The 24,910-nt window shown below is 35.7% G+C and overlaps 1 protein-coding gene across 1 annotated transcript in view; it reads left to right on the top strand.

Annotated features, from left to right (window-relative positions):
- The first annotated feature begins 433 nt into the window (after positions 1-433).
- Positions 434-24,910, top strand: part of LOC120637105 (integrin beta pat-3-like) — a 71,771-nt gene continuing 47,294 nt past the window's right edge. Inside the window, exon 1 of the mRNA XM_039908754.1 lies at positions 434-743. Coding sequence (XP_039764688.1) covers positions 597-743 — 147 coding nt within the window. The 5' untranslated portion in view covers positions 434-596. The remainder of the gene's footprint in view (positions 744-24,910) is intronic.

Genomic DNA, 24,910 nt, shown 5'->3' with positions numbered 1-24,910 from the left:
TGTATGTAGAGATTATAGTAATAAATTCACTTAGATACCTATACAATTGTAATAAAAAACTTAAAATGTAATTTATCATTATTTGCTAACCAAAAATATTTTTTGAAATCCTTTCGAACACGCAATGTACTACTGTACTGTATAATACTATACATGTACACGTAGATTTTGCCCCTTTATACCTACTTGGGTCAGCAGGATCTGAGATACAGTCCTTTATCTAAATCTTAGATGTAGGATGTCCACTTCAAATCGTCTAATCGAACTCTGTATACTTTTGAAATACATTGATAATTTATTACTTTCTAATGAGTATATTGATAATTTAAAAAAATAATGTCAATTTCCACGAATTTCCTTGAAAGCGGTGATTCATCTCATCTGATCAAGTGAGCGAGAGAGGTCATTCCTTCGCCGTAGTCTGTGCCCGAACGCGACACCGTGTGAGCGCGTTCGACATTTGAATTTTTGAGCGCGTATTTCGATATTTTAATAAAGTGCGTTCGATTTTTGTACATTCGATTTCAGTGTTTTCTTGTGTGGTTTTTTAACAAATTTGGTGCCTGTTGAGCTATTAAAAAAAAGAATAAATTAAAATGGCGTCTGTGTGGTTTACGGTTGTTATTTTAGTTCTAATTCAGCAAGTTATCGCGACGTACCGCGAATGCGCGGAATTTCAAAATTTGAAAAACTGCAACGACTGCATTCGTTGCGGTGGACACTGGTGCAACGATCCGAATGAAGTAAGTGATTTTTTTTTTAAGTGATAAATCATAAAGATGTTTGGGAAATATACCAGGACCTCTTCTGGTTCTGACTTCACGCAGTTCAGATAGGTACCATTGCCCGTACAAACCATAGGAAGAAAACTATAATTTTTTATTAAGAATTTTAAAACCAAATTATTTATCTTTTTCCTTCCTTTATAGACTGATAAATGTCAAATCACTTGTTAAAGTTAAACTAAACTGAACAACTGAAAAAGTCGAATATATGATTTGCTTTGTTATGTTTATGTTATCAAAAAGACTTATCATATCTTTTACTTTATGGTTAATTTTTTGCCAAGTAATTATCTAACTTGGGGCAATAAGTTGTTTCTGCTACTACACTTTTTAAAAGAAGAGCGAAAAAGTCAAATAAAAAAGTAATTCATAGATGTTTAAGACTATGTCAGCGTACCTCACTGGTTACTGCAATTTAAATTAATTTTTCGAAGACTTGGTTGTAAAATAGCCTTTCTTTTCTATTTAAATGAACTTTATTAGGCTTTATTAGCCAGGGTGGTGGACTACGGCCTAAACCCTTCTCGTTGTGGTATTTTTTTTTTCTTTTTATTTGCGAACAATAATTTAATGGGTTAATACGATGATGAATATGATTTATAGTAAACCATCAGTGAAAAAATATCTAAGCGATGGAGAGAACGGCATCAAAATCCGTTTTGTGGTTAAGGAGTTATCGGATGAACAGATGGACCCGAAGAGTGACGTGAATACATGTAGAGAAAACTGTCTTTTCCCTACACGTATTAATCTATGATCTTTTCACAGGGAACGTTGTAAATTGGACGGCACTAGATTTTGACCTGTCAATTTAGTTCAGTTTTACGATTTTGTACTGCAGAATTTACACCTTAGAAAAGCCACAACTAAAATTACTTATAATATTCAAAAACAAACCTTCTACCAAGGCATAGAATGAGTCATATGGATGACGCTTATTTTTACGAATTTCTTATACTCTACACCTACCACAAGAACCATACATTCCTCCGTTTTCCTCATCTTATAAGTGACGTAAAAGTCGGAATGGTGTTGTGGTAATAACGCGAGTACTTATAACAATGGATCACACGTACGATTCTCAGAAAGATTGATTTTATTTGACAGATTTATAAGTAGCCATCCCATTATCTGACGGCCGACTGGCGCAGTGGGCAGCGACCCTGCTTTCCGAGTCCAAGGCCGTAGGTTTCACGATTCCCACTACTGGAAAATGTTTGTGTAATGAGCATGAATGTTTTTCAGTGTCTGGGTGTTTAAAACCCTTCTCTTTCGGAATGAGACTCGTGCCATGGTTTGGACGGGAATGGGTTGATAATGTAGTAATTATCATCACAATATAAATAAATAAATATACTACGACAATACACACATCGCCATCTTGTCCCAAAGTAAGCGTAGCTTGTGTTATTGGTACTAAGATAATTGATGAATTATTTTTATGAATAATATACATAAACTTATAATATATAATAGATAAGCACCCAGACATTAAAAAACATTAATGTTCATCACACAAATATTGTCCAGTTGTGGGAATCGAACCCACGGCCTTGGACTCAGAAAGCAGGGTCGCTGCCCACTGCGTCAAACGGCCGTCGAATATAATTGCAGCAACATTCTGGCATAAAATAATCTGATGATAATGATAAAACCTATATTATCTTATATTTGCCATTTGAATGGATAGCGTTGACGTTGATAGCACTTTGAATTTTGATAGCACTTTTTTGTATCTATCTTATCAGTATGGCTGCATTTCTCATGGCAGTTTACATTTGTGAAACCTGATTGGGTTTCCAGTTCATGACAATCTGTTTCTCAGTTGCTGCGTGAAAATAAATTGGAACCAACAAACGGACAATCGCTTTATAATAACGAGTATGGGGTTCGAAATTCAAATTCAAAAACCAGCTCACTTAAATAAATTACGTTACGGAGACTATCAGCAGTTTCTTACCTGACACAACTTAGACCTATGACACTGTTGTAACTTTTTTAGACGGTAAATTACTTTGAGCGGTTTGGTGACTGCAGATCAGAGTGCCAAGTGTGATATTTCTATATTCTAGTTCTCGCCATCTAGATGGTCCTCCGTCATACCATATAAATAGCAGTACACTTTCAAGCATCCGAATAAGTTAGTTAAGTATACAGCACTAACGCAATGTTGCCAGTTTATCGGTTTTTTACCGCATATACTTCGGTGAGTGTGCTAGGAACTTCACAATCTTGTTCCTCCTTCCCCGTTCTACCACAGAACAGCGAGATGCCGTGAGCGTTGGCATCCTTATGTGGTTGATATCCCATCAACACGCACGAAACATTTTTGATTTACGTTTCTGATGTTGAACGACACTTACTCATCATTGATTTCTAACAGGCATGATTGCCGTCAAGCGCTGGCCTATCGTTAATAAAAAAAAAAAGTAAACGTACTTAGAAGATCTCGCACTTTGCATCTCTCTGTATATAATTGTCCACACCCCTCCTCTTCCCACAGGTGTCGTACATTCGGGGTCCTCTGTGTTACTACCATGTACTTATTTATTATCAAGAATACCAACCCGTCTGCCCAACGTGGTGATTATGGGCAAAACCTCCCGGAGGTCTGTAGTCCAGCAGTGGTCTGCTATAGGCTATGGATGGAAATAACTTTACCGTCAAAGAGTTTGTAAAAAGAAAAAAGGAATAGACGCAGCCGGAAGGAAACAATTGAGTCAATAACGTGGACTGATGCCGAACGCAATCTATTTTGGATTCTGTCACACGAGCTCCATGAACTTTGTTATCCCTTAGACTAAAGGAAATTCTAGATTCAAAATTCTAATTCTAAAATTCTTTATTCATTAAGGCCTGTCGCAAGCACTTATGAAGCTTTCGTACATAGAATCTTATTACTGTTACCCGCCTTCTTCCTTACTTTTCCTGGGATAAAAGTAGCCGATAAGTAAAATAGTCACCGTCCTGTAAACTAACTCTATCCCAAGAATCAAGTAAACTGGTTGATTAGTTAGGGCGTAAAGAAAGGACAAACAAACTTTAGTATTTAAAACTTTAGCAAGGATTATTGCAACATACGCTAACTTAAAACTAAATCTAGGAAAATAGACAGATGGTATACCTTTATCACGGGGTGTCAGAATGTATTGCGAATCCGTCACATCAGGAACATGATTTGAAGTCGATCGCGTCAGTGAATATATAAACTAAAATATGTACTGTGCTCGCGAAACCATGGATGTGATTTCATCACATTAGTCAGCATTGATTCGCACTTTCTCTATTGAAAACAGTGGACCAAAACAATTCATAGCCTCATGAACAGCGCATATTGCCAGCGATGACATATGGGCTCTGAGGCGTGGTATCTGACTTTAAACTCGTAAGAGAGCTCAGAGTCACTCAACGGGTGATAGAGAGAGCTATGCTCGGAGTATCTCTATGTAGTCAAATCAGAAATGAGATCCGTAGAAGTTACGACCAGAGCTAAGCGACATAGCGCAATGAGTCCCGAAGCTGAAATGGATGTTGGAGTTTAATATTTTTTTTTTGTATATAATGTACCTACTGTACCTACATTTTATACAAAAAAAGGTAAAGTAGGTAAGCACGGATTAGATATCTTTATCTCGAGAAATTAAAATTGTAGTTTTTGTATATAAATTGTTTTATTGAGTCGTATTTATTGTAAGGATGCTTATATGCGAATCGTCTTAGCTAAGCTAATTGCAACTATCCAGCTGCTAGTTCAATAACGAGAGGTGAGGAGTTGAAGGCATGTGATATCCAACTACTGTAGCCCGTATAAGTGTGATCACGGCGCGTATAAGTGTGACATAAACCATTCACGTTTTGACGACCTTCGTGGCGAAGCGGTAAGCGTTATGGTTTTAAGTTGAAGGTTCCAGGTTCGATTCCTGCAGAGGAAGTTTCGGAATACGTAGTTTATAAATTTTCTCTGCTCAGGTCTGGCTTGCTTCGGCCGTTGCTAGTAACAATCGCAGGAAACCTATTTAGTGGCATGGGTTTATTATAAATGCAAACTATCTTAGACTGCATCATCACTTAACACCAGGTGCGATTGCTAACTTTGATGCCGATTTTTATGATTTTAGTTTAGTCTCAGATTATAATATGATTCGGTCAAATCCCAACCATTAAAAATAAAATAATGACCGTATATTTATCATTAACTGTCCAACGTGAGACATTTTATATTATACGTAAATACGACGGCCTGCAGCGGTGTTAGTCTAGTGGTTTGGACGTCGGCATTACTTTTAGGGGGCCGAGTTCGCATCCCATGACGCACCTCGAACTTTTCAGTTTTATATAGATACTAATAATGTTATATAGACGGCCGACTGGCGCAGAGGGCAGCGACCCTGCTTTCTGAGTCCAAGGCCGTGGGTTCGATTCCCACAACTGGAAAATGTTTGTGTGATGAGCATTAAGTGTTTTTCAGTGTCTGGGTGTTTATATGTATTTTCTAAGTATTTATGTATATATAATTCATAAAAATATTCATCAGTCATCTTAGTACCCATAACACAAGCTACGCTTACTTTGGGGCTAGGTGGCGATATGTGTATTGTCGTAGTATATTTATTTATTTATTTATTTATATATTAATAATGTTATATAAATATGTTTTTAAGCCATTTCATATACAACTTTCAGCTACGGTGAAGAAAAACATCCTGAGTGAGAGTGAGTAAACCTGCAAGCCCCAGAGTTCTCCGTAATGTTCTCAAAGGTGTGTGAGCCCGCCAAACCGAACTGAGCCAGCGTGTTGGACTACGGCTTTAAGCCTTTCTCATTGTGGAAGGAGACCGTTACTTACCTTTAGTTAGTCGTGAATGATGATGATGATGATTGTTTGATTGAACCCAAGGCCTCGTAATCCATTGTTGATAGTGCTAACCACTAGACCCTCAAGTCAGAACGCGCCCAGCCGTAAAACTCTTTGAAAAGTCATGTTTATATTAATTGACCTGAATTGGTAATTTTTCACGTGCATAAACAACTCTTTCAATCGGTTTGCTATCCATGCAGCCTCACCTCGTGGTGCAATTGGCAATGAATAATAGATCTTCACCCATAGGAAATAGATGATATTTTACTGTGTGCAGTTTCGCTGCGACCAAATGAACCTGACCGGCTAATTACCCTACGCTAATTACAACTCTAATTTTGACGCAACTGCGTAAAATTAGGATGTTCACTTTTGTATTGCAATGACTCTTATCGAGTCATACGGCATAAAGTCATAAGCCACGCAGGCATTAACATTGACAATATTGTTTACTAAAACTGTAAATTTAATTGGTTGTGTGTTCTATCGAATCTATGATTGAGAGTGTTATGAAGAGTTGTTTGCATTGATACCTACTTCCATGTTCTCTGACCGAACCTCACGCCGTAGAAATAAATTCCATCCTCATCATCTGGATGCCTGGTACTCTTCTACTATTCGCAATACCAGATCATCTACCGTGCACTTTCCATTGTGGATCACTCTCCCATCTGATGTGTTTCAATATAATCTAGGGTTAAATCCTCCAAAATACAATCTAGGGTTATTCAAGGGGCGGATAAACAAACTCCTTAAAATCCTGCAACGCATCGGTGGCTCCTCTGGTGCTGCAGATGTTAACATCAGCTGACACACTCGTTTGCCCACTATTAATATAAAAAAAAACTACGCACACATATTATTATCAACACGTAGCATATTGTCAATAATATGGAGCCTTTGGATTGAAAGGTTGGCTTATAGAAAATGCTTTAGCATTAAGTCCGCCCTGTTCAATCTGATTTATGGTTGTGCGTTAAAAAATAACTATTTATGCAACTCTTACAAACTTTATGAGTTAATGACACAGTTACCTGTATCGAAATGGCCCGAATTTCGCGCTACAAACTCTTTATTGGAACATTTTGATACCGAAGTAGTTAAGGAATATATTTTTTATTACTTCATTTATTTTTAACAACGCCATCCATTTCCTAGCTCAGGACTCATACAGAGATGTTTTAATAAAAAAACATAATATCTCAAAATTAGTTATATTGACCCAATTGGGTACCGAAACAAGAACATCGTTATCGATTGTAAACTCGCTAACCGCCAGTTATAATAATTTTAACGAATTAAAACTTATATTGGAACTCAACGATCAATTTATAGCATAAAAAAGCAGTTACTTTAATAGTGAACGTATGAATATTATTTGTGTAGGTAGTTCGTTAAGCTAGGCACCGGATATTGGAAATTGGGGTTGCACAGGAAATTTGTCGATCGATCGTCTTCCCCGCGAACACTTCACCTGATTGTGCGGAATCATCAAAAAACTAATAGCTGTTCATTTATAATACTTTAACATAATCTGATATAGCGAAGTATCGAAGGACAAATTAAATTTATGATAATAGTACTATAAATAATAAAGTCCCAAAATATACCTATTATAAATGTAAAAGTGTGTTTGTGTGTCTGTACTTGCTTTACGCCCCAACTTAGCAACTAACTGGCATGATTTTTGGCATAGAGTTAGTTGAAAATACGGAGAGTAATATACATAGGCTAATTATTATTCCAGGAAAGACAACGGTTCGATTTGTAAAAATCATAATAAAAGCGGACGTAGGGCACCAACTAGTAAATTTATAATTGTATAATGTTATAATTAAAATATATATATATAATAATAGCGGACGCCAGCGCCATCTGTCGGGCTAAATTGTGAATCTCAACCATCCAGGGTGCCACGCAAACGTATACCAAAAAATTCATTCAAATCGGTCCAGCCGTCCAGGGGGAGTTCACAGACATACACACAAGAAATATATATATAAAAATAGAAATAAGAAGAACGAAAATACATTTATTCATGTTAAGTTACAAACAGTACATCTTATATTAATATAGTAGTAATAGTAACAGAATGTATGTGTGTTACACCAAACAGAAAGGGCGTACAGCTCAGCATTTGCATGCATTTTAGGTATATGCATGCCGCTGATTTTCAGCTGAGACCCGAGTGACGTTACAGCAAATTAAATAGAGAAATAAAAAAAATTAATAAAGTGGAGCACAAAATACATCTGACATATAAATACTTATAATTGTACTTAACCAAATATTAATAATTGACTAAGTTTAACTGTTATTTAAATTTAAATTGTGTAATTTATAATTTATTTAATTTTGATAAGCGTAGAGAGTACCATGGAATTCCACAAAGTAACGCCTGCTTCTATCCAAGCTTTTAGTTCGCGAATCTTTGGTTGAGCATGTTAAGGTACCTCCAGAAGATCAACACGATGACAGAATGCTGTTTACAAAGCACTAAGACTATAGTTATAAATTGCCCGTCCATTTTAAATGGAGGCCTTTGCCCTGTGACGAGACATAAACAAGCTGCATTTTTTTTCTTTTTACAGTCCAACAAATAAGTACTACATTTAACAGCTCCGGTGTTTTACTTTTATTAGGGTTCCGTATTAAAAAAGGTTTTAAAAGGAAAAGGCTTCATGAATAGCTTCTGCATGAAATGGCTTTTAACAATTTTTGAGAGGAGACCAAGAGGATACTAACACTCAGAACGTAGAAGCGTAAATCTAAATCAATAAATTCCTACGGTAAAAACTATTTATAGACGATACTAATAGGTACTACTAGGTATATATACGTATAGGGTATAGGTCTCTACTAAAGTTTTGAAATAGCTACACTTTTCACGAACTCTTATGTGATGTCTAGCGAAGTTACGCGCCATCTAAAGCTACGACATCGGATTGTAATGTTGAGAGAACTCGTAAACTGACACTTGACGGATGAAAAAAAAATCATTTTTTTGATAACCTTAATTCCATACGAAAAATCAAAAAATGATGATACCAACCCAACGTAGGTACCACACCTTGTGGCAAGAACCATAGAAAGGTTAGTTTATGTGATTGCTTAATGGAAATAGATTAGTGAAAGGAATAGGTTCTTAGGCATATAGGTATGTATGCCTAGGAATCTTCTTTGTTTAGGCGTTATTTACTTAGGCATTGCCTGCTACGTCGTTAGTGAAAACGGGCATAAGAAATTTTCTTCCTAAAAACCATTCTAAACGGAGTGTATAAAAGCTTCTCTTTTATAGATCTACGGATTAGTAACTACGGAACCTCATCATGCCAAAAGCTTGCTTACTCTTGGCGGGTTTTATTTAAATGTCGCCAAGCTTCTAGTTGTGATTTAATCTCCGCAAAGATGCAGTGAATCATGTAGGATGAAGTTCTGGCCCAGCGCCATATCAATTCTATTATACTCGTTTGCTTATTGTTGGATGTTTGCATAAAATAATTGTTTATACACCGAGAGTCGTCGAAAACAGCTGGCCTTGGAAGAACTTTAAATATCGAAACATCTTGCCATAACGTTACGTTATTTATTTATTTACTAGCCGTTTCCAGCCCGCTTCGCTGGGCGAATTGAAAAGGGAAATAAATTACATTTTATGTTTCATTTTTATTTATTTTTTTCATATTTTTATTATTCTCCTTTTTTTTATTTTTGTATGAACATAAATAGGCCCCGCGGATAGAACTGTAAGCATCGATATTGTTTAGACTTACTCAAATTCCAAATTCCATCGATTTAGCCTGTATCTTTCATCCAGGTGATTTTTCTCACTAATATTTATTGTAACTTTCAATGTGCAATCATTATAACATTTCCGTGCCTTTCTTCCAAAAATTAATAATAATTGACATGAAGAAAAAAATTTGAAATGAGCATTGAAAGTTTAAGTTAAAGTCATTGCAAGTCTCATATGTGAAGTTGAAATCTGTCTAGGTTCAAGTGCGACGAATTTTCTGTTAACTAAAATTTTCTCCGTGACATCAATTTTTTATAGAAAATTAATTTTGCATGTTTTTTATGAATTCTATTGGAATAAGTAACTAAATTTCTTTTCCACATCTCATGTGCTTGGAAAATGCATTCATTTTAATCTGTTACATTTCCGCGATCCCGCAATAAAAGAATTCGTCGGTTATGTAGTCTGCAAAAGTAAAATGAATGTAAAATTCTTAGTCCGTTGATTGGATAGCTACATGTAAAGTTAAGTTTTTGAAACCTCTCAATGACTTTTTCTCCGCTGCCAAAAAGACGATTGTTGTAAGGAAATACACGAATATCCCTACATACACGAAGATCCCCACCAAATTTGGAGTCTGTAGAAGTTACAGGTTAGAAATAAAAATTTTAGATTTTAACACCCACCCCCGCAATTCCTGTCGGAAGTAGACTTTATTGAAATCCATTTTGAGATGTTCTTTATGTGAATAATAAAAGATTCCTACCATATTTAGAATTTTTAAAAGCTATATTTCGAAATTGAAATTTTTTATTGTTAACACCCACCCCCGCGAACACTCTCACTAAATTTGGAGTCTATAGGAGCTATCGCTTGGAAATTGAAAATTTTCATTGTTAACGCCCCCGCAATCTTCTTTGGGGTGGGATATCGTAAAATTTGTTCATAAATCATTTTTACATCACTTATAGAAAATTCCTACAAAATTTGGAGCTTGTAGGAGCTTTAGCTGGAAAATTAAAAATATTAATTGTTAACGCCCCCGCAATCCCCTTTGGGGAATGAATTTCTTAAAATCTATTCATAGCTGACCTCTACATAGCAAAAGTAATATTCCTACCAAGTTTCACGTTTCTAAGTCTTATGTTTCCCGAGATTTCGTGGTGAGTGACTATATAGATGGGAATTCTTCGATTATCATCGAAATTTTTAACTTTTTATCGGGCTTTTTTAAAATTTTCTTACATACAAAACTTTCTCCTGACAATTCTGAAGATAAAAAAAAGCCCAATTGGTCCAGCCGTTCTTCACTACCGTGAGTAGATTCTTAGCTGAATGTAAAAAACCATAATCCGTTTAATACACTCTGTTGAAATCCATGAAAACAAAAGAATCAAGAGAAAATGCTTATCTTTTGTTTTTATTAGCGGGATAAATGTTCATAAAAGTAAAACAGCAATAAAAAAATGAAGGAATGTTGGAATTCAAAAAATAGATAGCCATAAACCATCTAGGAAAAATTTCGCATCGAATGGTGGTAGTTTCATGTCGATACGATCAGTGGTTTAGGCGTGATTGAGCCTCAAACGAAGACCATTTTCATTATATATATATAGATAGATTAATAAGGTTATATAAAAACAAATGAAATTAATTAAATAAAAAAAAATAAAACAATTGACTTTAACCTTTTCTATTTAAACAATTAAAAAATAATCATTTGGAGTCTGTAGAAGTTACAGTTTGGAAACATAAATTTAATATTCTCACACCCACCCCCCCAATCCCTATTGGAAATAGAATTTCGTAAAATCCTATTTGAGATGATTTCTGCATGACAAATAAAAGATTACTACCAAATTTAAAGTCTATAGAGGTTACAGTTTGGAAATAGAAATTTCACATTTTAACACCCACCACCGCAATCTTTTTTGGCGGTGGGTTGTTGTAAAATCCGCTCTTAAATCATTTCTGCATCACATATAGACGACTCTAGCTAAATTTAGAGCCTGTAGGAGCTACGGCTTAAAAAATAAAAATTTTCATTGTTAAATCACCCCCGCAACCCCCTGTGGGGTGAGCTACCGTAAAATTCGTTCATAGACTATTTCTACATCTCTTACAGAAGATTCCTAACAAATTTGGAATTTATAGGAGCTACAGTTTAAAAACGGGAATTGTTCATTGTTAACGCCCCCGCAATCCCCTTTGGGGAATGAATTTCTTAAAATCCGTTTTTAGTTGACCTCTACATAACGAAAGTAATATTCCTACCAAGTTTCACATTTCTAAGTCCTATAGTTCCCAAGATTTCGTGATGAGTAACTATAGAAATTGGAATACTTCGATTATCATCGAAATTTTTAACGTTTTAGCAGACTTTTTTTAAAATTTTCTTACATATAAACATTCTCATGACAATTCTGAAGACAACAAAAAAAAAAAAATTAACCCAATCGGTCCAGCCGTTCTCAAGTGATACTCGATCATAAATACGGCATTTTATTTTTATCAAAAAATGAAAGTGGGTGTGCAGGGGTGCGTGGGAGTTAGTGGGTGGATGCGTGGAAGTTTGTAAGTAGATTCTTAGCTGAATGTAAAAGAACATTATCCGTTCAGTAAACTCCGTTGAAATCCATGAAAACAAAAGAATCAAGAGAAAACGTTTTTATTAGCGGGATAAATGTTCATAAAAGTAAAACAGCAATAAAAAAATGAAGGAACGTCAGAATTCGAAAAATAAATAGCCATAAACCATCTAGGAAAAATTTCGCATCGAATGGTGGTAGTTTCATGTCGATACGATCAGTGGTTTAAGCGTGATTGAGCCTCAAAGGAACACCATTTTCATTATATATATATAGATATAAACTCTTTATTTGTAGACTCCTACGAATAAGAATAGAAAAACAAAGATAGAAGTTACAAAACGTGGCCTTTTAACGTGGCCTCTTAGCTGTTTTGAACCTTAGAATTAAGACAACATGAGTGACAAGAAAGTGGGGTAAAATTAAAATATAAATAAATACTTATAAAATACAGATAAACATCCAGACACTGAAAAACATTCATGTTCATCATAGAAACATTTTCCAGTTGTGGGAATCGAAGCCACGGCCTTGGACTCAGAAAGCAGGGTCGCTGCACACTGCGCCAATCGGCCGTCAAATAAAAATAAAATGCATTGTTTTAGACGCTCTGAAATTTCAAAAGTGCTCTCGGTAGAAATACAAAATAATGCACAACTATTCCGACGCTATGCCACTTTCGTTTGTTAGGCCCTTAAGATATCTATCCCATTTCTTACGTTTTAAGAATCAAAGTGGTCGAAGTTGAACAATCAGCGGGTATCATGCCAGATCCCACAAATCTACTCAATATACTTTTTAACCATTGCAAGATTGGTGCAATGGTTAAAAATATAATTTAATCAGCTGAAAAATTGTTTCTATTATTGTCAAAAATTGATATCCGCGAAAAAATACTTCTCTTTTAATTCAAAAAAACACGGTTAATATAATTGTAGTATAATTGCAAAAAAAATTGTTTTAACTTTGTCTGGTGGTGCCTACCACCAGACAAAGTTAAAACAATTTTTTTATATCAAGCCGTGGCTAGTAGTAAACCTCACCGACAAAGACGTGCCGGTTTTGCACTGGTGCACGTTCCGGTAAAATGTCGCGTAGAAACCGATTAAAGGTATGGGTTACCTATATCTGCTATAAATCTAAAAGACTAACCCGCTACCATCTCAGATTGCTACATCGCAGTCAAGGACTGACTTGTAGTGGAAAAAAAAAATTGGTTGTCTGTAAAGTCGGCTTACTGACGATAGTTGAACGTGACAACGTCGTAAGAAAATACTGATGGAATGGTTGCATTTTTCAAAAGAAAATTTTAATTTTATTTGTTTGATAGATATTATCGTTGCTATAAACAACAACTTGCCGAGAACATGTAAATGTATTATTGTATAGAAGCTGTCCACGCGAGAGAGATAGATGTCGAACGCGGAGGCCGACTGTGCCTCTTTGTCGCTCGTTCCGCGCTCTCGCTTGCACTTCAAGCCTTGAATGGAACGCCTCAGAGCGAGGTAACGCCGCATACGTCATGTTTTTTCGTGCGTGCAGCCGGCTCCATCGAATTATAAGACGTTGTCACGTAAAAAATTCTTGGATAAATTAAACTAACCAGCTCTTAGACTAACATATTAGCGCTATATAGCTTGATATAACTGGCAGTTTATCTGCATTTTAAAATTGACGCCGTTCATTTGAATGAGTAGCTGAGCTGCATATTTATTTGCTATTAGTAAATTATACAGTATTCACGTGGTCGAAGCTTGCAAATGTAAACATTGTTTCTTTGTTGAACTTAGTAACATAATTTATGTTAATCCATTCCTTGTCAAGTTCAAGATTATATCTGTAAAACGTAATGACGAATTATTTATTAGTCACCCGTATCGATGATAGGTACCTACTTGTTGATGATATGTTACTTCACGTGAAAATGATGCTTGTGAAATTTAACAATTCAAAATTCAATATTAAAAATTCATTTATTTCAAGTAGGCCTAATATAAGCACTTTTGAAACGTCAAGTCTGTCTGTTTGTAGTGATTCTACCACCGGTTCGGAAGGCAGATTCTACCGAGAAGAAGCCGGCAAGAAACTCAGCAGTTGCTCTTTTCCAACATCAACAATTTACATTTTGCATTTTAACATTCATTTTTCTATCTTGTGAGAGCTGAAAGCAGAGCCGGATGCTTCCAAGCAACCTTGAATTAAGTAGGTATAGGAGAATAAGTAGCGGTGATAGCCCAGTGCAGAGCCCATAGGTAGGACTTCAACGCATTTTTTAAGCAATTAAAATATCACTTGCTTCAACGGTGAAGGAAAACATCGTGAGGAAACCTGCATGCCTGAGAGTTCTCCATTATGTTCTCAAAGGTGTGTAAAGTGCACCAATCCGCACTGGGCCAGCCTGGTGAACTACGGCCTTACCCCTTCTCAATGTCGGAGGGGATCCGTGGAGACGGCAGACTAGAAAACAATTGTCACCACTCGTCCTCGTCCCGCGGGTGTAGTACGCGGCGCCTAAGGGAATAAAACAGTGAATTGGCAACAGCGTGCTCTCTGTGCTACTACTACCATCTATTTCAATCACCAAAGTGTTGCTCAATTTAAAAAAAAAAGGAAATTAAAAAAAAAAGGAAACTGCTGACAAAAGCGTGCAAACTGCGTAGTAAGAACATCGTGCACTCGGTTCCGCACATAGCTATTACCCATCGCGCATCCCTACCTCACATATTATATACCAAGCTTTACTATAAAAGCTAAACTATAAAAATAAAATTGTAGCTATTTATTTTTTATTAAGAACACTTGCAACATAGATTTTAAATACCGTTTTAATATAGCACACATACAATAGCATGCACTGGCAACTTCAATAAAAAGTGCACATAGCATTTACAAACATCATTTATACTTAACTAGCTGTTGCCCGCGACTTTGTCGCGGGTGTCGTACGCGGCGACTAAGGGAATAAAACAGTGAATTGGCAACAGCGTGCTCTCTGTGCTACTACTACCATCTATTTCAATCACCAAAGTGTTGCTCATGGGCAATCCCTGCCGTTGGGAGAGCCCTTTAGTCCACCGATGGACTGTTAAGCGCTTTTGGTATGTCAGTTATATTGATCCTATCTCATATAATCGGTTTCTACGCGACATCGCTTTGCGACACGTCTTTGTCGGAAGGTAGGTAACTAGCCACGACCAAATACTAGACCAGAACAGAGAAAATAAAGATAGGATCAAACCAGGGACTTCCGAATTATAAAACCTTAAAACGCTCACCGCTGTGCCACGGAGGTCGTCGTAGACATGGGAAATATAGTAAAAAGGGCCGTGGGCATTATGCTACCATACGTCTTTCATCTTAATTTTCTGTATCAAAAGTAAACACTAGATGTATTGGGAACGTTTTCATTCACAATTAGCGTTAATTTACAAAACAGTTATGTACCTACGCGTATAGACTTCCAGTTAACGTGGAAATAGCATCGTGTGCGGCGAAGTACGACTCCCAAAACATCCGTACAATCACCGCCGTTACTGAGAAATTACATTTATAACCCGCTGGCCTATATAAAATCCTGTTTTGGACATTAAAATGTTGCATAATTTTTATGTCTTGCGGTGTAATCAGGGGGCCGACGATTAATAAAACACACTTGATGAGTAGGGTTTCCAAATGAATATCTTTTAAAGTAAATCGTCTTAAGCTCGACTATGGAGTAACTCAGATTTTTTCAAACGGAAGTAACGCTTACGTCAGACGTCTGTGTAGTTTCCGCTATTTAAAAATAATAATTGCAAAGTTGTTTGATAATCTCTAAATATACTTGTATATTTATTACTTTTGTAATAAATAATTTATTAATAAATTTTCTGACGATTGCGACATTCTATATTCAATGACAAGGTTATTTTGGGATGTGCTGATCTAACCTACAGTTTTCTACTCTCAATTATTCTATTTAACAAATTAAAATATTTATAAAATGTGAAAGAGACATTAACTAATTTTAAATAGAATATAAAATGAAATAGAGAATATTAAATGAAATGGCGGAGTCCCGGGAACATTTTACTCTTTCATCAATAAATAATAATAAAAGTTTTACTTCAATCGCGCGTAAAGGTTACACGCACACACTTTTTTTAATATCCTCTTTTAGTATGGCTCCTTAAAATGGGCATCAAAGTCATTAAACAGGGGATCCAATGAGGATCCATGGAGTTGTTCTTTTTTTAATTGATAGACGAAGGAGATCGTAAGCGGAAAAACAAAGTCTATACACAGAGCAACACTACGTAGGCAATAGGCAATGCACTCTTTCTACAAAATTCCACCCAATGTCCATCAAACTGAGACGTATGTAGAATATAGAATGCACATCTTTCAGATCGGAACACAGCAATTCTTCTTGGCGGTAAATAAGCATGGTGGTAAAACTTCCCTGGACGAGCACTGTCACAAAAACTGCGCTTCTATTAAATTCCATTGAACTTATCGTGTGATCCCAAACTGAACCGATTTACAGGATCAGTTTAACAGTTGGCTTATATCAAGCAATGGACATCAATTGTTGGGTAATTAATGTGGACTATTGGTTGGGTAATAAATATTTATTTACATACTACGACAACGCACACATCGCCATCTAGCCCCAAAGTAAGCGTAGCTTGTGTTGTGGGTACTGAGATGACTGATGAATATTTTTATGAATAATATACATAAATACTTATAATATACATATAAACACCCAGACACTGAAAAACATTCATGCTTATCACACAAACATTTTCCACGGCCTTGGAATCAGAAAGCAGGGTTGCTGCAAACTGCGCCAGTCGGCCGTCAAATATGAACGATACAAAAAATTTGCCTTCCAAAATCTGGGACTTTGAAAAGAAGGCTGTTTTCGGAGGCGTAGGGACTGGTGATTCCTAAAAAATACTCTTAATTCATCAGCAGCCTTAGGACACAATAACAAGAGATGCAGTAATTCGAAACCTTTTTTCTCGTTGTAGATGCCAACATCGTCTAGACAGCGTTGCAAAAGTATATAGATGTTATATCTCTTACTACTGAAACCAGTTAAGGTTCCTTCCTCTTGTTTATTGCTCGGTCTAGACGATTTCGTCAGACCACTGTTTGACTATCCTTCTTTAATATTTCCCAGTCCCATTTTTATGCCACCATTTATATTACGATGACCACGTGCAAACTGCGTAGTATGAACATCGTGCACTCGGTTCCGCACATAGCTATTACCATCGCGCATCCCTACCTCACAATATATACTAAACTTTCATGCTGAGCAAAAAAAAAAATGTTTTAATAAACGCGTTCCCACCACTGGTTAACTAAAGTAAACTATAAAAATAAAATTGTTTCTATTTATTTTTATTTAGAGCACTTTCAACGTAGATTTCAAATACCGTTTTAAAATAACACACAAACAATAGCATGCACTGACAATGTCAATAAAAAGTGCACATAGCATTTACAAACATCATATATACTTAATTTAATAAAAATAATCTTCTCAAATTAGTGTATTGTCATCGGTCCTCGATATGTCTGCAAAGTTTGAACGAAATCTGACCGTTTAAAGTGGGCCAAATTGCGTCCAAAGAAGTCGGTTACAAACATACAAGTGAATATAATGCAATAAAAATAAAAATAAATATAAATATAAATAATAATAAAGAATATAATATAAAGCGTGTAAAAAATATGTTATAGAAAAAAAATTAGAGTGATAAATAAATAACATAATTAAGTGCTTACATTATCAAACGAATACTTACGAAATAAGTTTGAATCTCTATTTTTTAGATATCATGCACAGCTTAACTACCTACTCGTATCTGTGCCATATAATAATAAGACAGTGAAAAAGTAGCTTTATTTCTTGCTTTTCAATTTTCATTTCCACCCATGAATGCTATCATATCCAATCACATCAATCACCCGTACAGTAATTTAAGTAATACTTACACGAGCGTGCAATTACTTTGGCGGCAACATTTTTAAATCAGTGTGTTTTTCAACGAGACATTTACATGAACTTTACAGTATTTCAACACTTAACAGACATAATGCCCACAATATATCTTTGCAAAATTGAGGATAATGGGAAACCGCTTGGTTTGATTGATTGCGTGGGTCTGTGGGTAGTAAGTAACCCACAAATTGACTTAATTGCTTAACGCGATTTCGATATAACGTATCACAGCATCCAACTGTTGGTATTTACCAGTGTAATGGTGTCGACCTTTGACCAACCTTGATTATAGGGTGCGAAGCGAGGTACTAGGGTAACAGCGATAAGCAGAGTTGATGCATTTTAAAAGCATGAAAAGTTCAAATTTGACATAATTAATTGACATATAAATTTTTTTTTTAACTATGGTCATCTATGCATGATCGGCAATTTATAAAAACCGATTATGGATTAAATATTACCTGCTATACCAGGTTTAGAAGTGAGTAGTTATAGTAGAGGTTTTCGTGAGCTCGTCCGGGGAAGTACAGTAATTCTTCCCCGGACGAATGGTAAGCATACCGTCATGCTTATTTCTGCCGGACTTGTTCCTCACATACCATACGAAGTGGTTCTCTGTTTATAGGCGATAGGTTGCCATCTGCTAAGTCCGTCAATTATCTCTTCTATCGACTTCTTTACATATTATAAAACCAAGTCCCCCGTAACGTCTGTCTGGGCAGAAAAACAGAAAAACTACCAAACGGATTTTCATTCGGTTTTCACTAATGAACAGAGTGAGTTTTAATGTATAAATTATTATGGTTTTCTGTAAATTAACTATATATCTAACTGTTATGGTTAAATAAACGCTTTTTTTATAATTTGTCAATCAAAACTCTGATATAATCGAGAAACTGTGACATTCTAGATCTTAATTGTTATACAAATAAATAGTTTTATAATTAAGATTGATTATGTACCTTCAAATAATTTTTTAAATTATTCAAATTGGGTAAACGATAGGTTCGTTTAGAAGTTACGACGGGTATAGAAATGCTAAAAGCAAGAAAAATGCCGCGAGCCGACCGGCCGCATATAATAAATATAGTTTGGAAATAATACTGAACCCGGTAGGGGGTGCTACAATTATGTTCTAGGTCTTTTAAGATGCAGACAAAGTTGCTCGGGTCATCTAGTTACTATATAAAATATTCCGTACTTCCGTGCTGATATACTCTCACGTGGCTATTTATAATATTAAACGATAGTTGAAGGATTTTCAGACTATCTATTTTTCCTTAGTAAAGGGTATAAGAAACCAGTTAAAGCTGCAACGCACTAACCGCCAACTAACCATGGCGGGTAACTAAGCCGTGGCGTAGACTTAATCCAATTTATAATCCACACTTGAATCGAATACGTAGCCTAGAAGCCATTAAAAGCCGGCCATTCAACCGATCGTCGGAGGCATTAGATAATGTACTAAGGTAGTTTGAAACTTGAAACTACCTTAAAATCGTAATATCTTTGATTGTAAGGTTTCAAGTGATCTTCTTTTATGTCAACGAAGTGAAGTTAATACTCTGTAACGATACTAATAACAAAGCTGGCAAGATTTTTTGTTTGCTTGGCCTAACTAGTCTGATTTGAAAAAAGATTTTAGGCAGAAGATATAAAAAAAGATATAGAATGGCCAATTCTTGAAGAAAGTTCTTTTATTTACGGTTACCAAAAGTCATCATCACCACATCAACCGATTGAAGTCCACTTCTGGACATAGGTCTTTTGTGAGTAGTTCACAAAAGACAAATATCACCATATGTACATCTTGTCGGGGGTCGCCTCCGCTGCGTTTAGATACAAACAGGAATTCCATATTATGAAATTAAAGCTTAATTTGCTGCACTCCGCAAAAAGCAGGAGAATCTGTATGGTGTAGTTTATTTATTCAATACTTAAACTTGGCAATGTACCCTCTACGCACGTTTCGCTTCGAAACCGGAGCATCCACAGAAGATGTTGACTTTACAATGAATAACTACTATATACTATACTAAGGGCGTACACTATTAAAACATACATACAAATAACTACTTACTTACTGATACATAAAACAATACTAGTAATAAATAGAAAAATAAATAAACTAAATTATACTTTAGCGTATTATAAATACTTAATTATAAGTGAGAGTACAAACATAATAATAGTCGTCTTTGTTTTGTAATAGCCTTAAGAGCATTTTGAAATATGCCTAGTGACTTAGCCTGTCTTATGTTAATCGGGTTCATCTGATACTTTTATATGCGCTAAAAAAGTAAGCAAAAAGATTATAACTAATAATATAAGTTTTTTTTTCGCTTTGCAGAACGACATTATTCGGCTTATAAGTGACACTGATTGCGAAGCAAACCTGAAAAATTAGTTTACCGTTAGATACAGGCACAAGATATAGAGATAATCTTCAATAAGCTATGTACCTACCTACGTATTTATAGTGACCGTCGATTTGAGTGCTTTGCATATTACGAGACGAGTCGCAAACGCCGAACGCCACACAATTTACCTGTTTTCCGCATGGTAATATTTTGCAAATGTTTAATTAATTAAATCCATAATAAGTCTTTCAAACATATTATACTGCACTCATTAATTGAAAATTTATCATATTTTTGTAATTCCAGCTCGCCCGTGTAAAATACATTTAACTACACGGGTAAACTGGAATTCCCCGTAAACTGGTGGGTGATGCCAGTAGTCGTACATTGATTCATTGATTAATTTATTTAATTTCTTTAAATCTTGTTGTGGCGTTAAAATAAGGAGTAAACTTAAATAAATTGGATAGCAACAGGCTTTAGTTTGAAGTACGTTCTTACTACTATTTTAAATGCGAAAGTGTTTGTTTGTCCTTCTTTCACACCCGGTTTTAGTAACCAATTAACTGGACTTTTATATTGTACTTTTCATCTCAGGAAAATAGTGATCAAATGGTTCTACAGGATTTGCAAATAAAAAAAACAAAATAAACAGCTGTAGCAGTGATATATAAATTAAACAATTAACACCAAACTCAAAAACTCGTTAAAAACATCATAATACCAGCTCACCTGTGTCAAATACACTTACATACACGAGTGGACTGGGATTCCCAGTACATCTACTTGTGGGTGAAGGCGCTACAAATATGTTTTGCGGTGAAACGGCGGCCCGTCTAGTAATGTGCAATCAGCTTTAGGTACTCAGAAACCTATGGGTATAAGAAATCGTAACGCCTAAAATAGCATTGACCGACACTTGAACTGCTCGGCCGTGACTCAAAATCTATTTTGCAATTACTTCGCTATGATTACTTCAACTAGATGTGAAGATTGTGACGGCTTAAAAACCTAAAATTGCCCCTGATTTTTTACCTATACGCTTTTGTGCTACTTGTTACTGTATATTTTTAGCTTAAATAACTGTAATTTTTCAAGAGCGCATATGAAATAACAATACAATATGAAAAGCAGTTATAGCTTAGTGGTTAGAACCACGGCTTAACGTTGGGGGGCCCAGTTCAAATCCCAGCACGCATCTCTAACTTTCCAAAGTTATGTACGTTTTAAGCAACGGTGAAGGAAAACATCTAGGCAACCTGCATGTCTTGAGAGTTCTCCATAATGTTTTCCAAGGCGTGGGAAGTTCAACAATCCGACCTGGGCCGGCGTGGAGGACTACGGCCTAAAAACCCTTCTCGTTGTGAGAGAAGACCCTGGCCAGTAATTGGTTGATATGATGATGACGATGATAGAGGTTTCATCTCATACACTTAACTTTTTTTCACTAAGTTAGCGCTTGTTTGCAATCTTACTTTTAATCACCGTTGAAGCTTGATATTTAAATAACTTAAAACGCTAATATCTTAAAAAATAGAGGTGTGTGCTAAGATTCGGCCCACGAAAGTAAAACCCCGCTGTAAAACCTACTTTGAAGTTCACAATATGTAGTCATTAATTAATTGATACGACTAAAGCTACAATACCATTACCGTTTGGGCTGATAATTACCACACCGTAATAAACGATTTGGTAAATGCGTTTACATTATAAATAAATAAAAATGTCACCAATATCAGTGGGTGCACAAAACCCATAATTACTGTGCTCCAGTAACCCATTAACTTTACGAATGCATGTGCATTCATAATACGTAAAGTGCAGGTGTTTACGTAATTAACCTTTAGGATTGTATTTCATAATGGCCACAATATTTCATCCACTGATTAATGATAACAGATTCTCAAGTGTAAATTGTGTAAAAAAACTCGCTCATTAGTGATCGCGTTAAAGTATTTATATTAATGGGTAACTCTTAGCAAACTATGATTTATTAGCAATAAGTATATATTGGATAGAAGCATGTGCTACTTTGCGGAATTCCATGATATACAACTAAGTAAACTTTATTTGCTATACTCCGCGAAAAGCAGGAGAATCTGTATGGTGTTATTTATAATTTGTTAAATCTAGCGTAGCAATGTATTCTTTACGCACGTTTTGCTCCGACAGCGGAGCATCCTCAAATGTGGACTTTACAATGATGATGATATTTTTTTTTATGAGCCGTTATAGCTCGGAGAGACCGAGTTCGATCCCCGGCAAGCACCTCAAACTTTTCGGAGTTATGTGCGTTTTTAATATAAGCATTTAAAATATCACTTGGCTTAACTGAGAAGGAAAACATCGTGAGAAAACCTGATTGCCTGAGAGCTCTTCACGTTCTCAAAGGCGTGTGAAGTCAGGCCCAGCTATTAGTATCACAAACAAGTCGATCATCATTAGACTTTGCCAATCTACAATTAGCCAGCGTGGCGGGCTATAGTCTTATCCCTTCCCATTCTGGGAGTGGACCAGTTCCTCTTGATAGCTGGCACCGGGTTGATAGTAATCTGTAATGTTGATGATATATTTTTAGGTATTCATCATTATCCTTGAGCCATAAAAAGTAAGACATAAAACATACAGGTGATACCTAAGTACGGAAAAACAAAACAAACCCCTCTTTTAATAAAAAAAACTTAATAACCTAAACAGGTAAAGGAAACTTCTCGCGTAGAAGTTCGGGATTAAAGCTATCACCCGCCAAGCTGCTCCAATGCGGGTTAGCAGGCTCTAATGATGATCGTCACATTTGTGATAATAGCTGGGACCGATAGGTCAAAGTGCAAGCACGGTAAGGAGATCGGCAATGCAAGAAAAACAAGCAATACAATGCAAAACTTATATACCTACTAAAATTAGCTTTTGCGTACAGTTTTCTCTGTTTAACCAGCCTAAAATCGTCTATTTACAAAAAGTCTCTACCCACGGTACATACGATCAAGTTTCCCATCCCAGAAAGCAAAGTATGGAGTAAATGGATTGGAGTTTAGCCAACGTTGAAACGATTTTTCTTGAAACATTTAAGACGTCTGCAACTGTCTTTTAGTGCGATGACCTTTTTGTGTGAATTATTTTTTGTAATGTCTTAGGCCAACGAACTTTATTATTACGGTTTGTTTTTTATTCACCAAGTTTCCGGTTGTTTACAATCTGTATGATCGTTTTGCTCAACGATGGATGTGCAGTAATGACACGATGACCTTGAAGTATAAATGTTAACCAAGTCGCAATGAACATTAAGTTTATATTGCTATAATCCGTGAAAACATGTTGTCGCGTTTATAGCAAAATAAGCTTAGTTTTATTATAAGTCATCCAATTCTGCTAAGTAACGCCTGCTTCTATCTTATATTTAACCAAGTCGCTTTCTAAATAGCGCCTAAAACGAAATTCAATGTTTTATTGGCTTGTGGGAATAAGTAGATATTAGGGCCAAGAACAGAACCTTAGCCAATTTTGAAAAAACTATTCCCTAAATTAACCCAGCCGTAAATTCAAGTCAGGACAGCTTATATGCAGTTTATTGTGGGTTTTTTCTTAGCCAAAACAACATCTCATCGCAATTAATAGAAATGTCACAAGTCAAAGAGCATTCTATAGGTATATTTGAATAAAGAAATTTCTGACTTTACTTTATTTACTGCCTAGCTGTTTTCCGCGTTCTTATTACGCGTTATTAACGGCTTGATAAAAATCCCTTGAGATCCGTTTGTTTTGTTTATTTTTATTTATTATTTTTCATAAAATAGACTATGTTACTCTTCGTCCTTTCCAAACTGGTGTTAGAGTCACTTCAAACACACAGAGTAAGCCTAATTGAAATTTTCAACTAATTTTATGCCAAATCAAGTCGATCCGTTGGTTAGTTAAGGCGTGACTGAAGGACAAACAAAAAAACGGACAAACATACACTTACGCTTTTATAATGTTAGTAAGGATTCACAACACTGCGTCATATATGTAGAGCTTAGACAAAATTACGAAGAGTTCTGAAAAACTAAACCAATGTACGTACTTAATAACACAAAAACTGCATTAAACACGGCTAAACCGAGTAGCTACTCAATAAATTTTACGAGAAAACGAAACCATCTCTCTCAAAAACGATTTAAAGTTTTTGTACGAAAACGGTGCACAGAAATTTTGTAGTGCACAAGTATCTAACCTAAACTTAGTTCTAAAAGAGAGGACATCCTTTTCACAATGCTCCTTGTAGAAGGGGATAATCCCAAATTTATTCAAAGATCGGGCCAAAAATTATTAGGAGTTAGGTGTTTGTTCTCCATATACAACCCCAGACCTCTACATATTAAGTACATCTTAAACATATTGTGTACAAGCAATATAATGTTAAAAATCAAGACCGTTATATTCTTATACTTCCGTGATTATACTTTTAAGATTTCAATAATAAAAATGGGTCAGGTAGAATCTACTCATTCTAAGAATAAACTTGTTCCATACTGTGAAATAGGTAATAATAGTATTAAATACTGGCATAAGTTTTTTTCACGCTCTGACATTTGAAAGGTTTGCTGTCCAA

Source organism: Pararge aegeria, chromosome 3 (genome assembly GCF_905163445.1).
Source record: "Pararge aegeria chromosome 3, ilParAegt1.1, whole genome shotgun sequence".
Lineage (NCBI taxonomy): Eukaryota > Metazoa > Arthropoda > Insecta > Lepidoptera > Nymphalidae > Pararge > Pararge aegeria.
The sequence above is the reverse complement of the archived record's forward strand: the minus strand, read 5'-3'. Positions and strand labels throughout refer to the sequence as shown.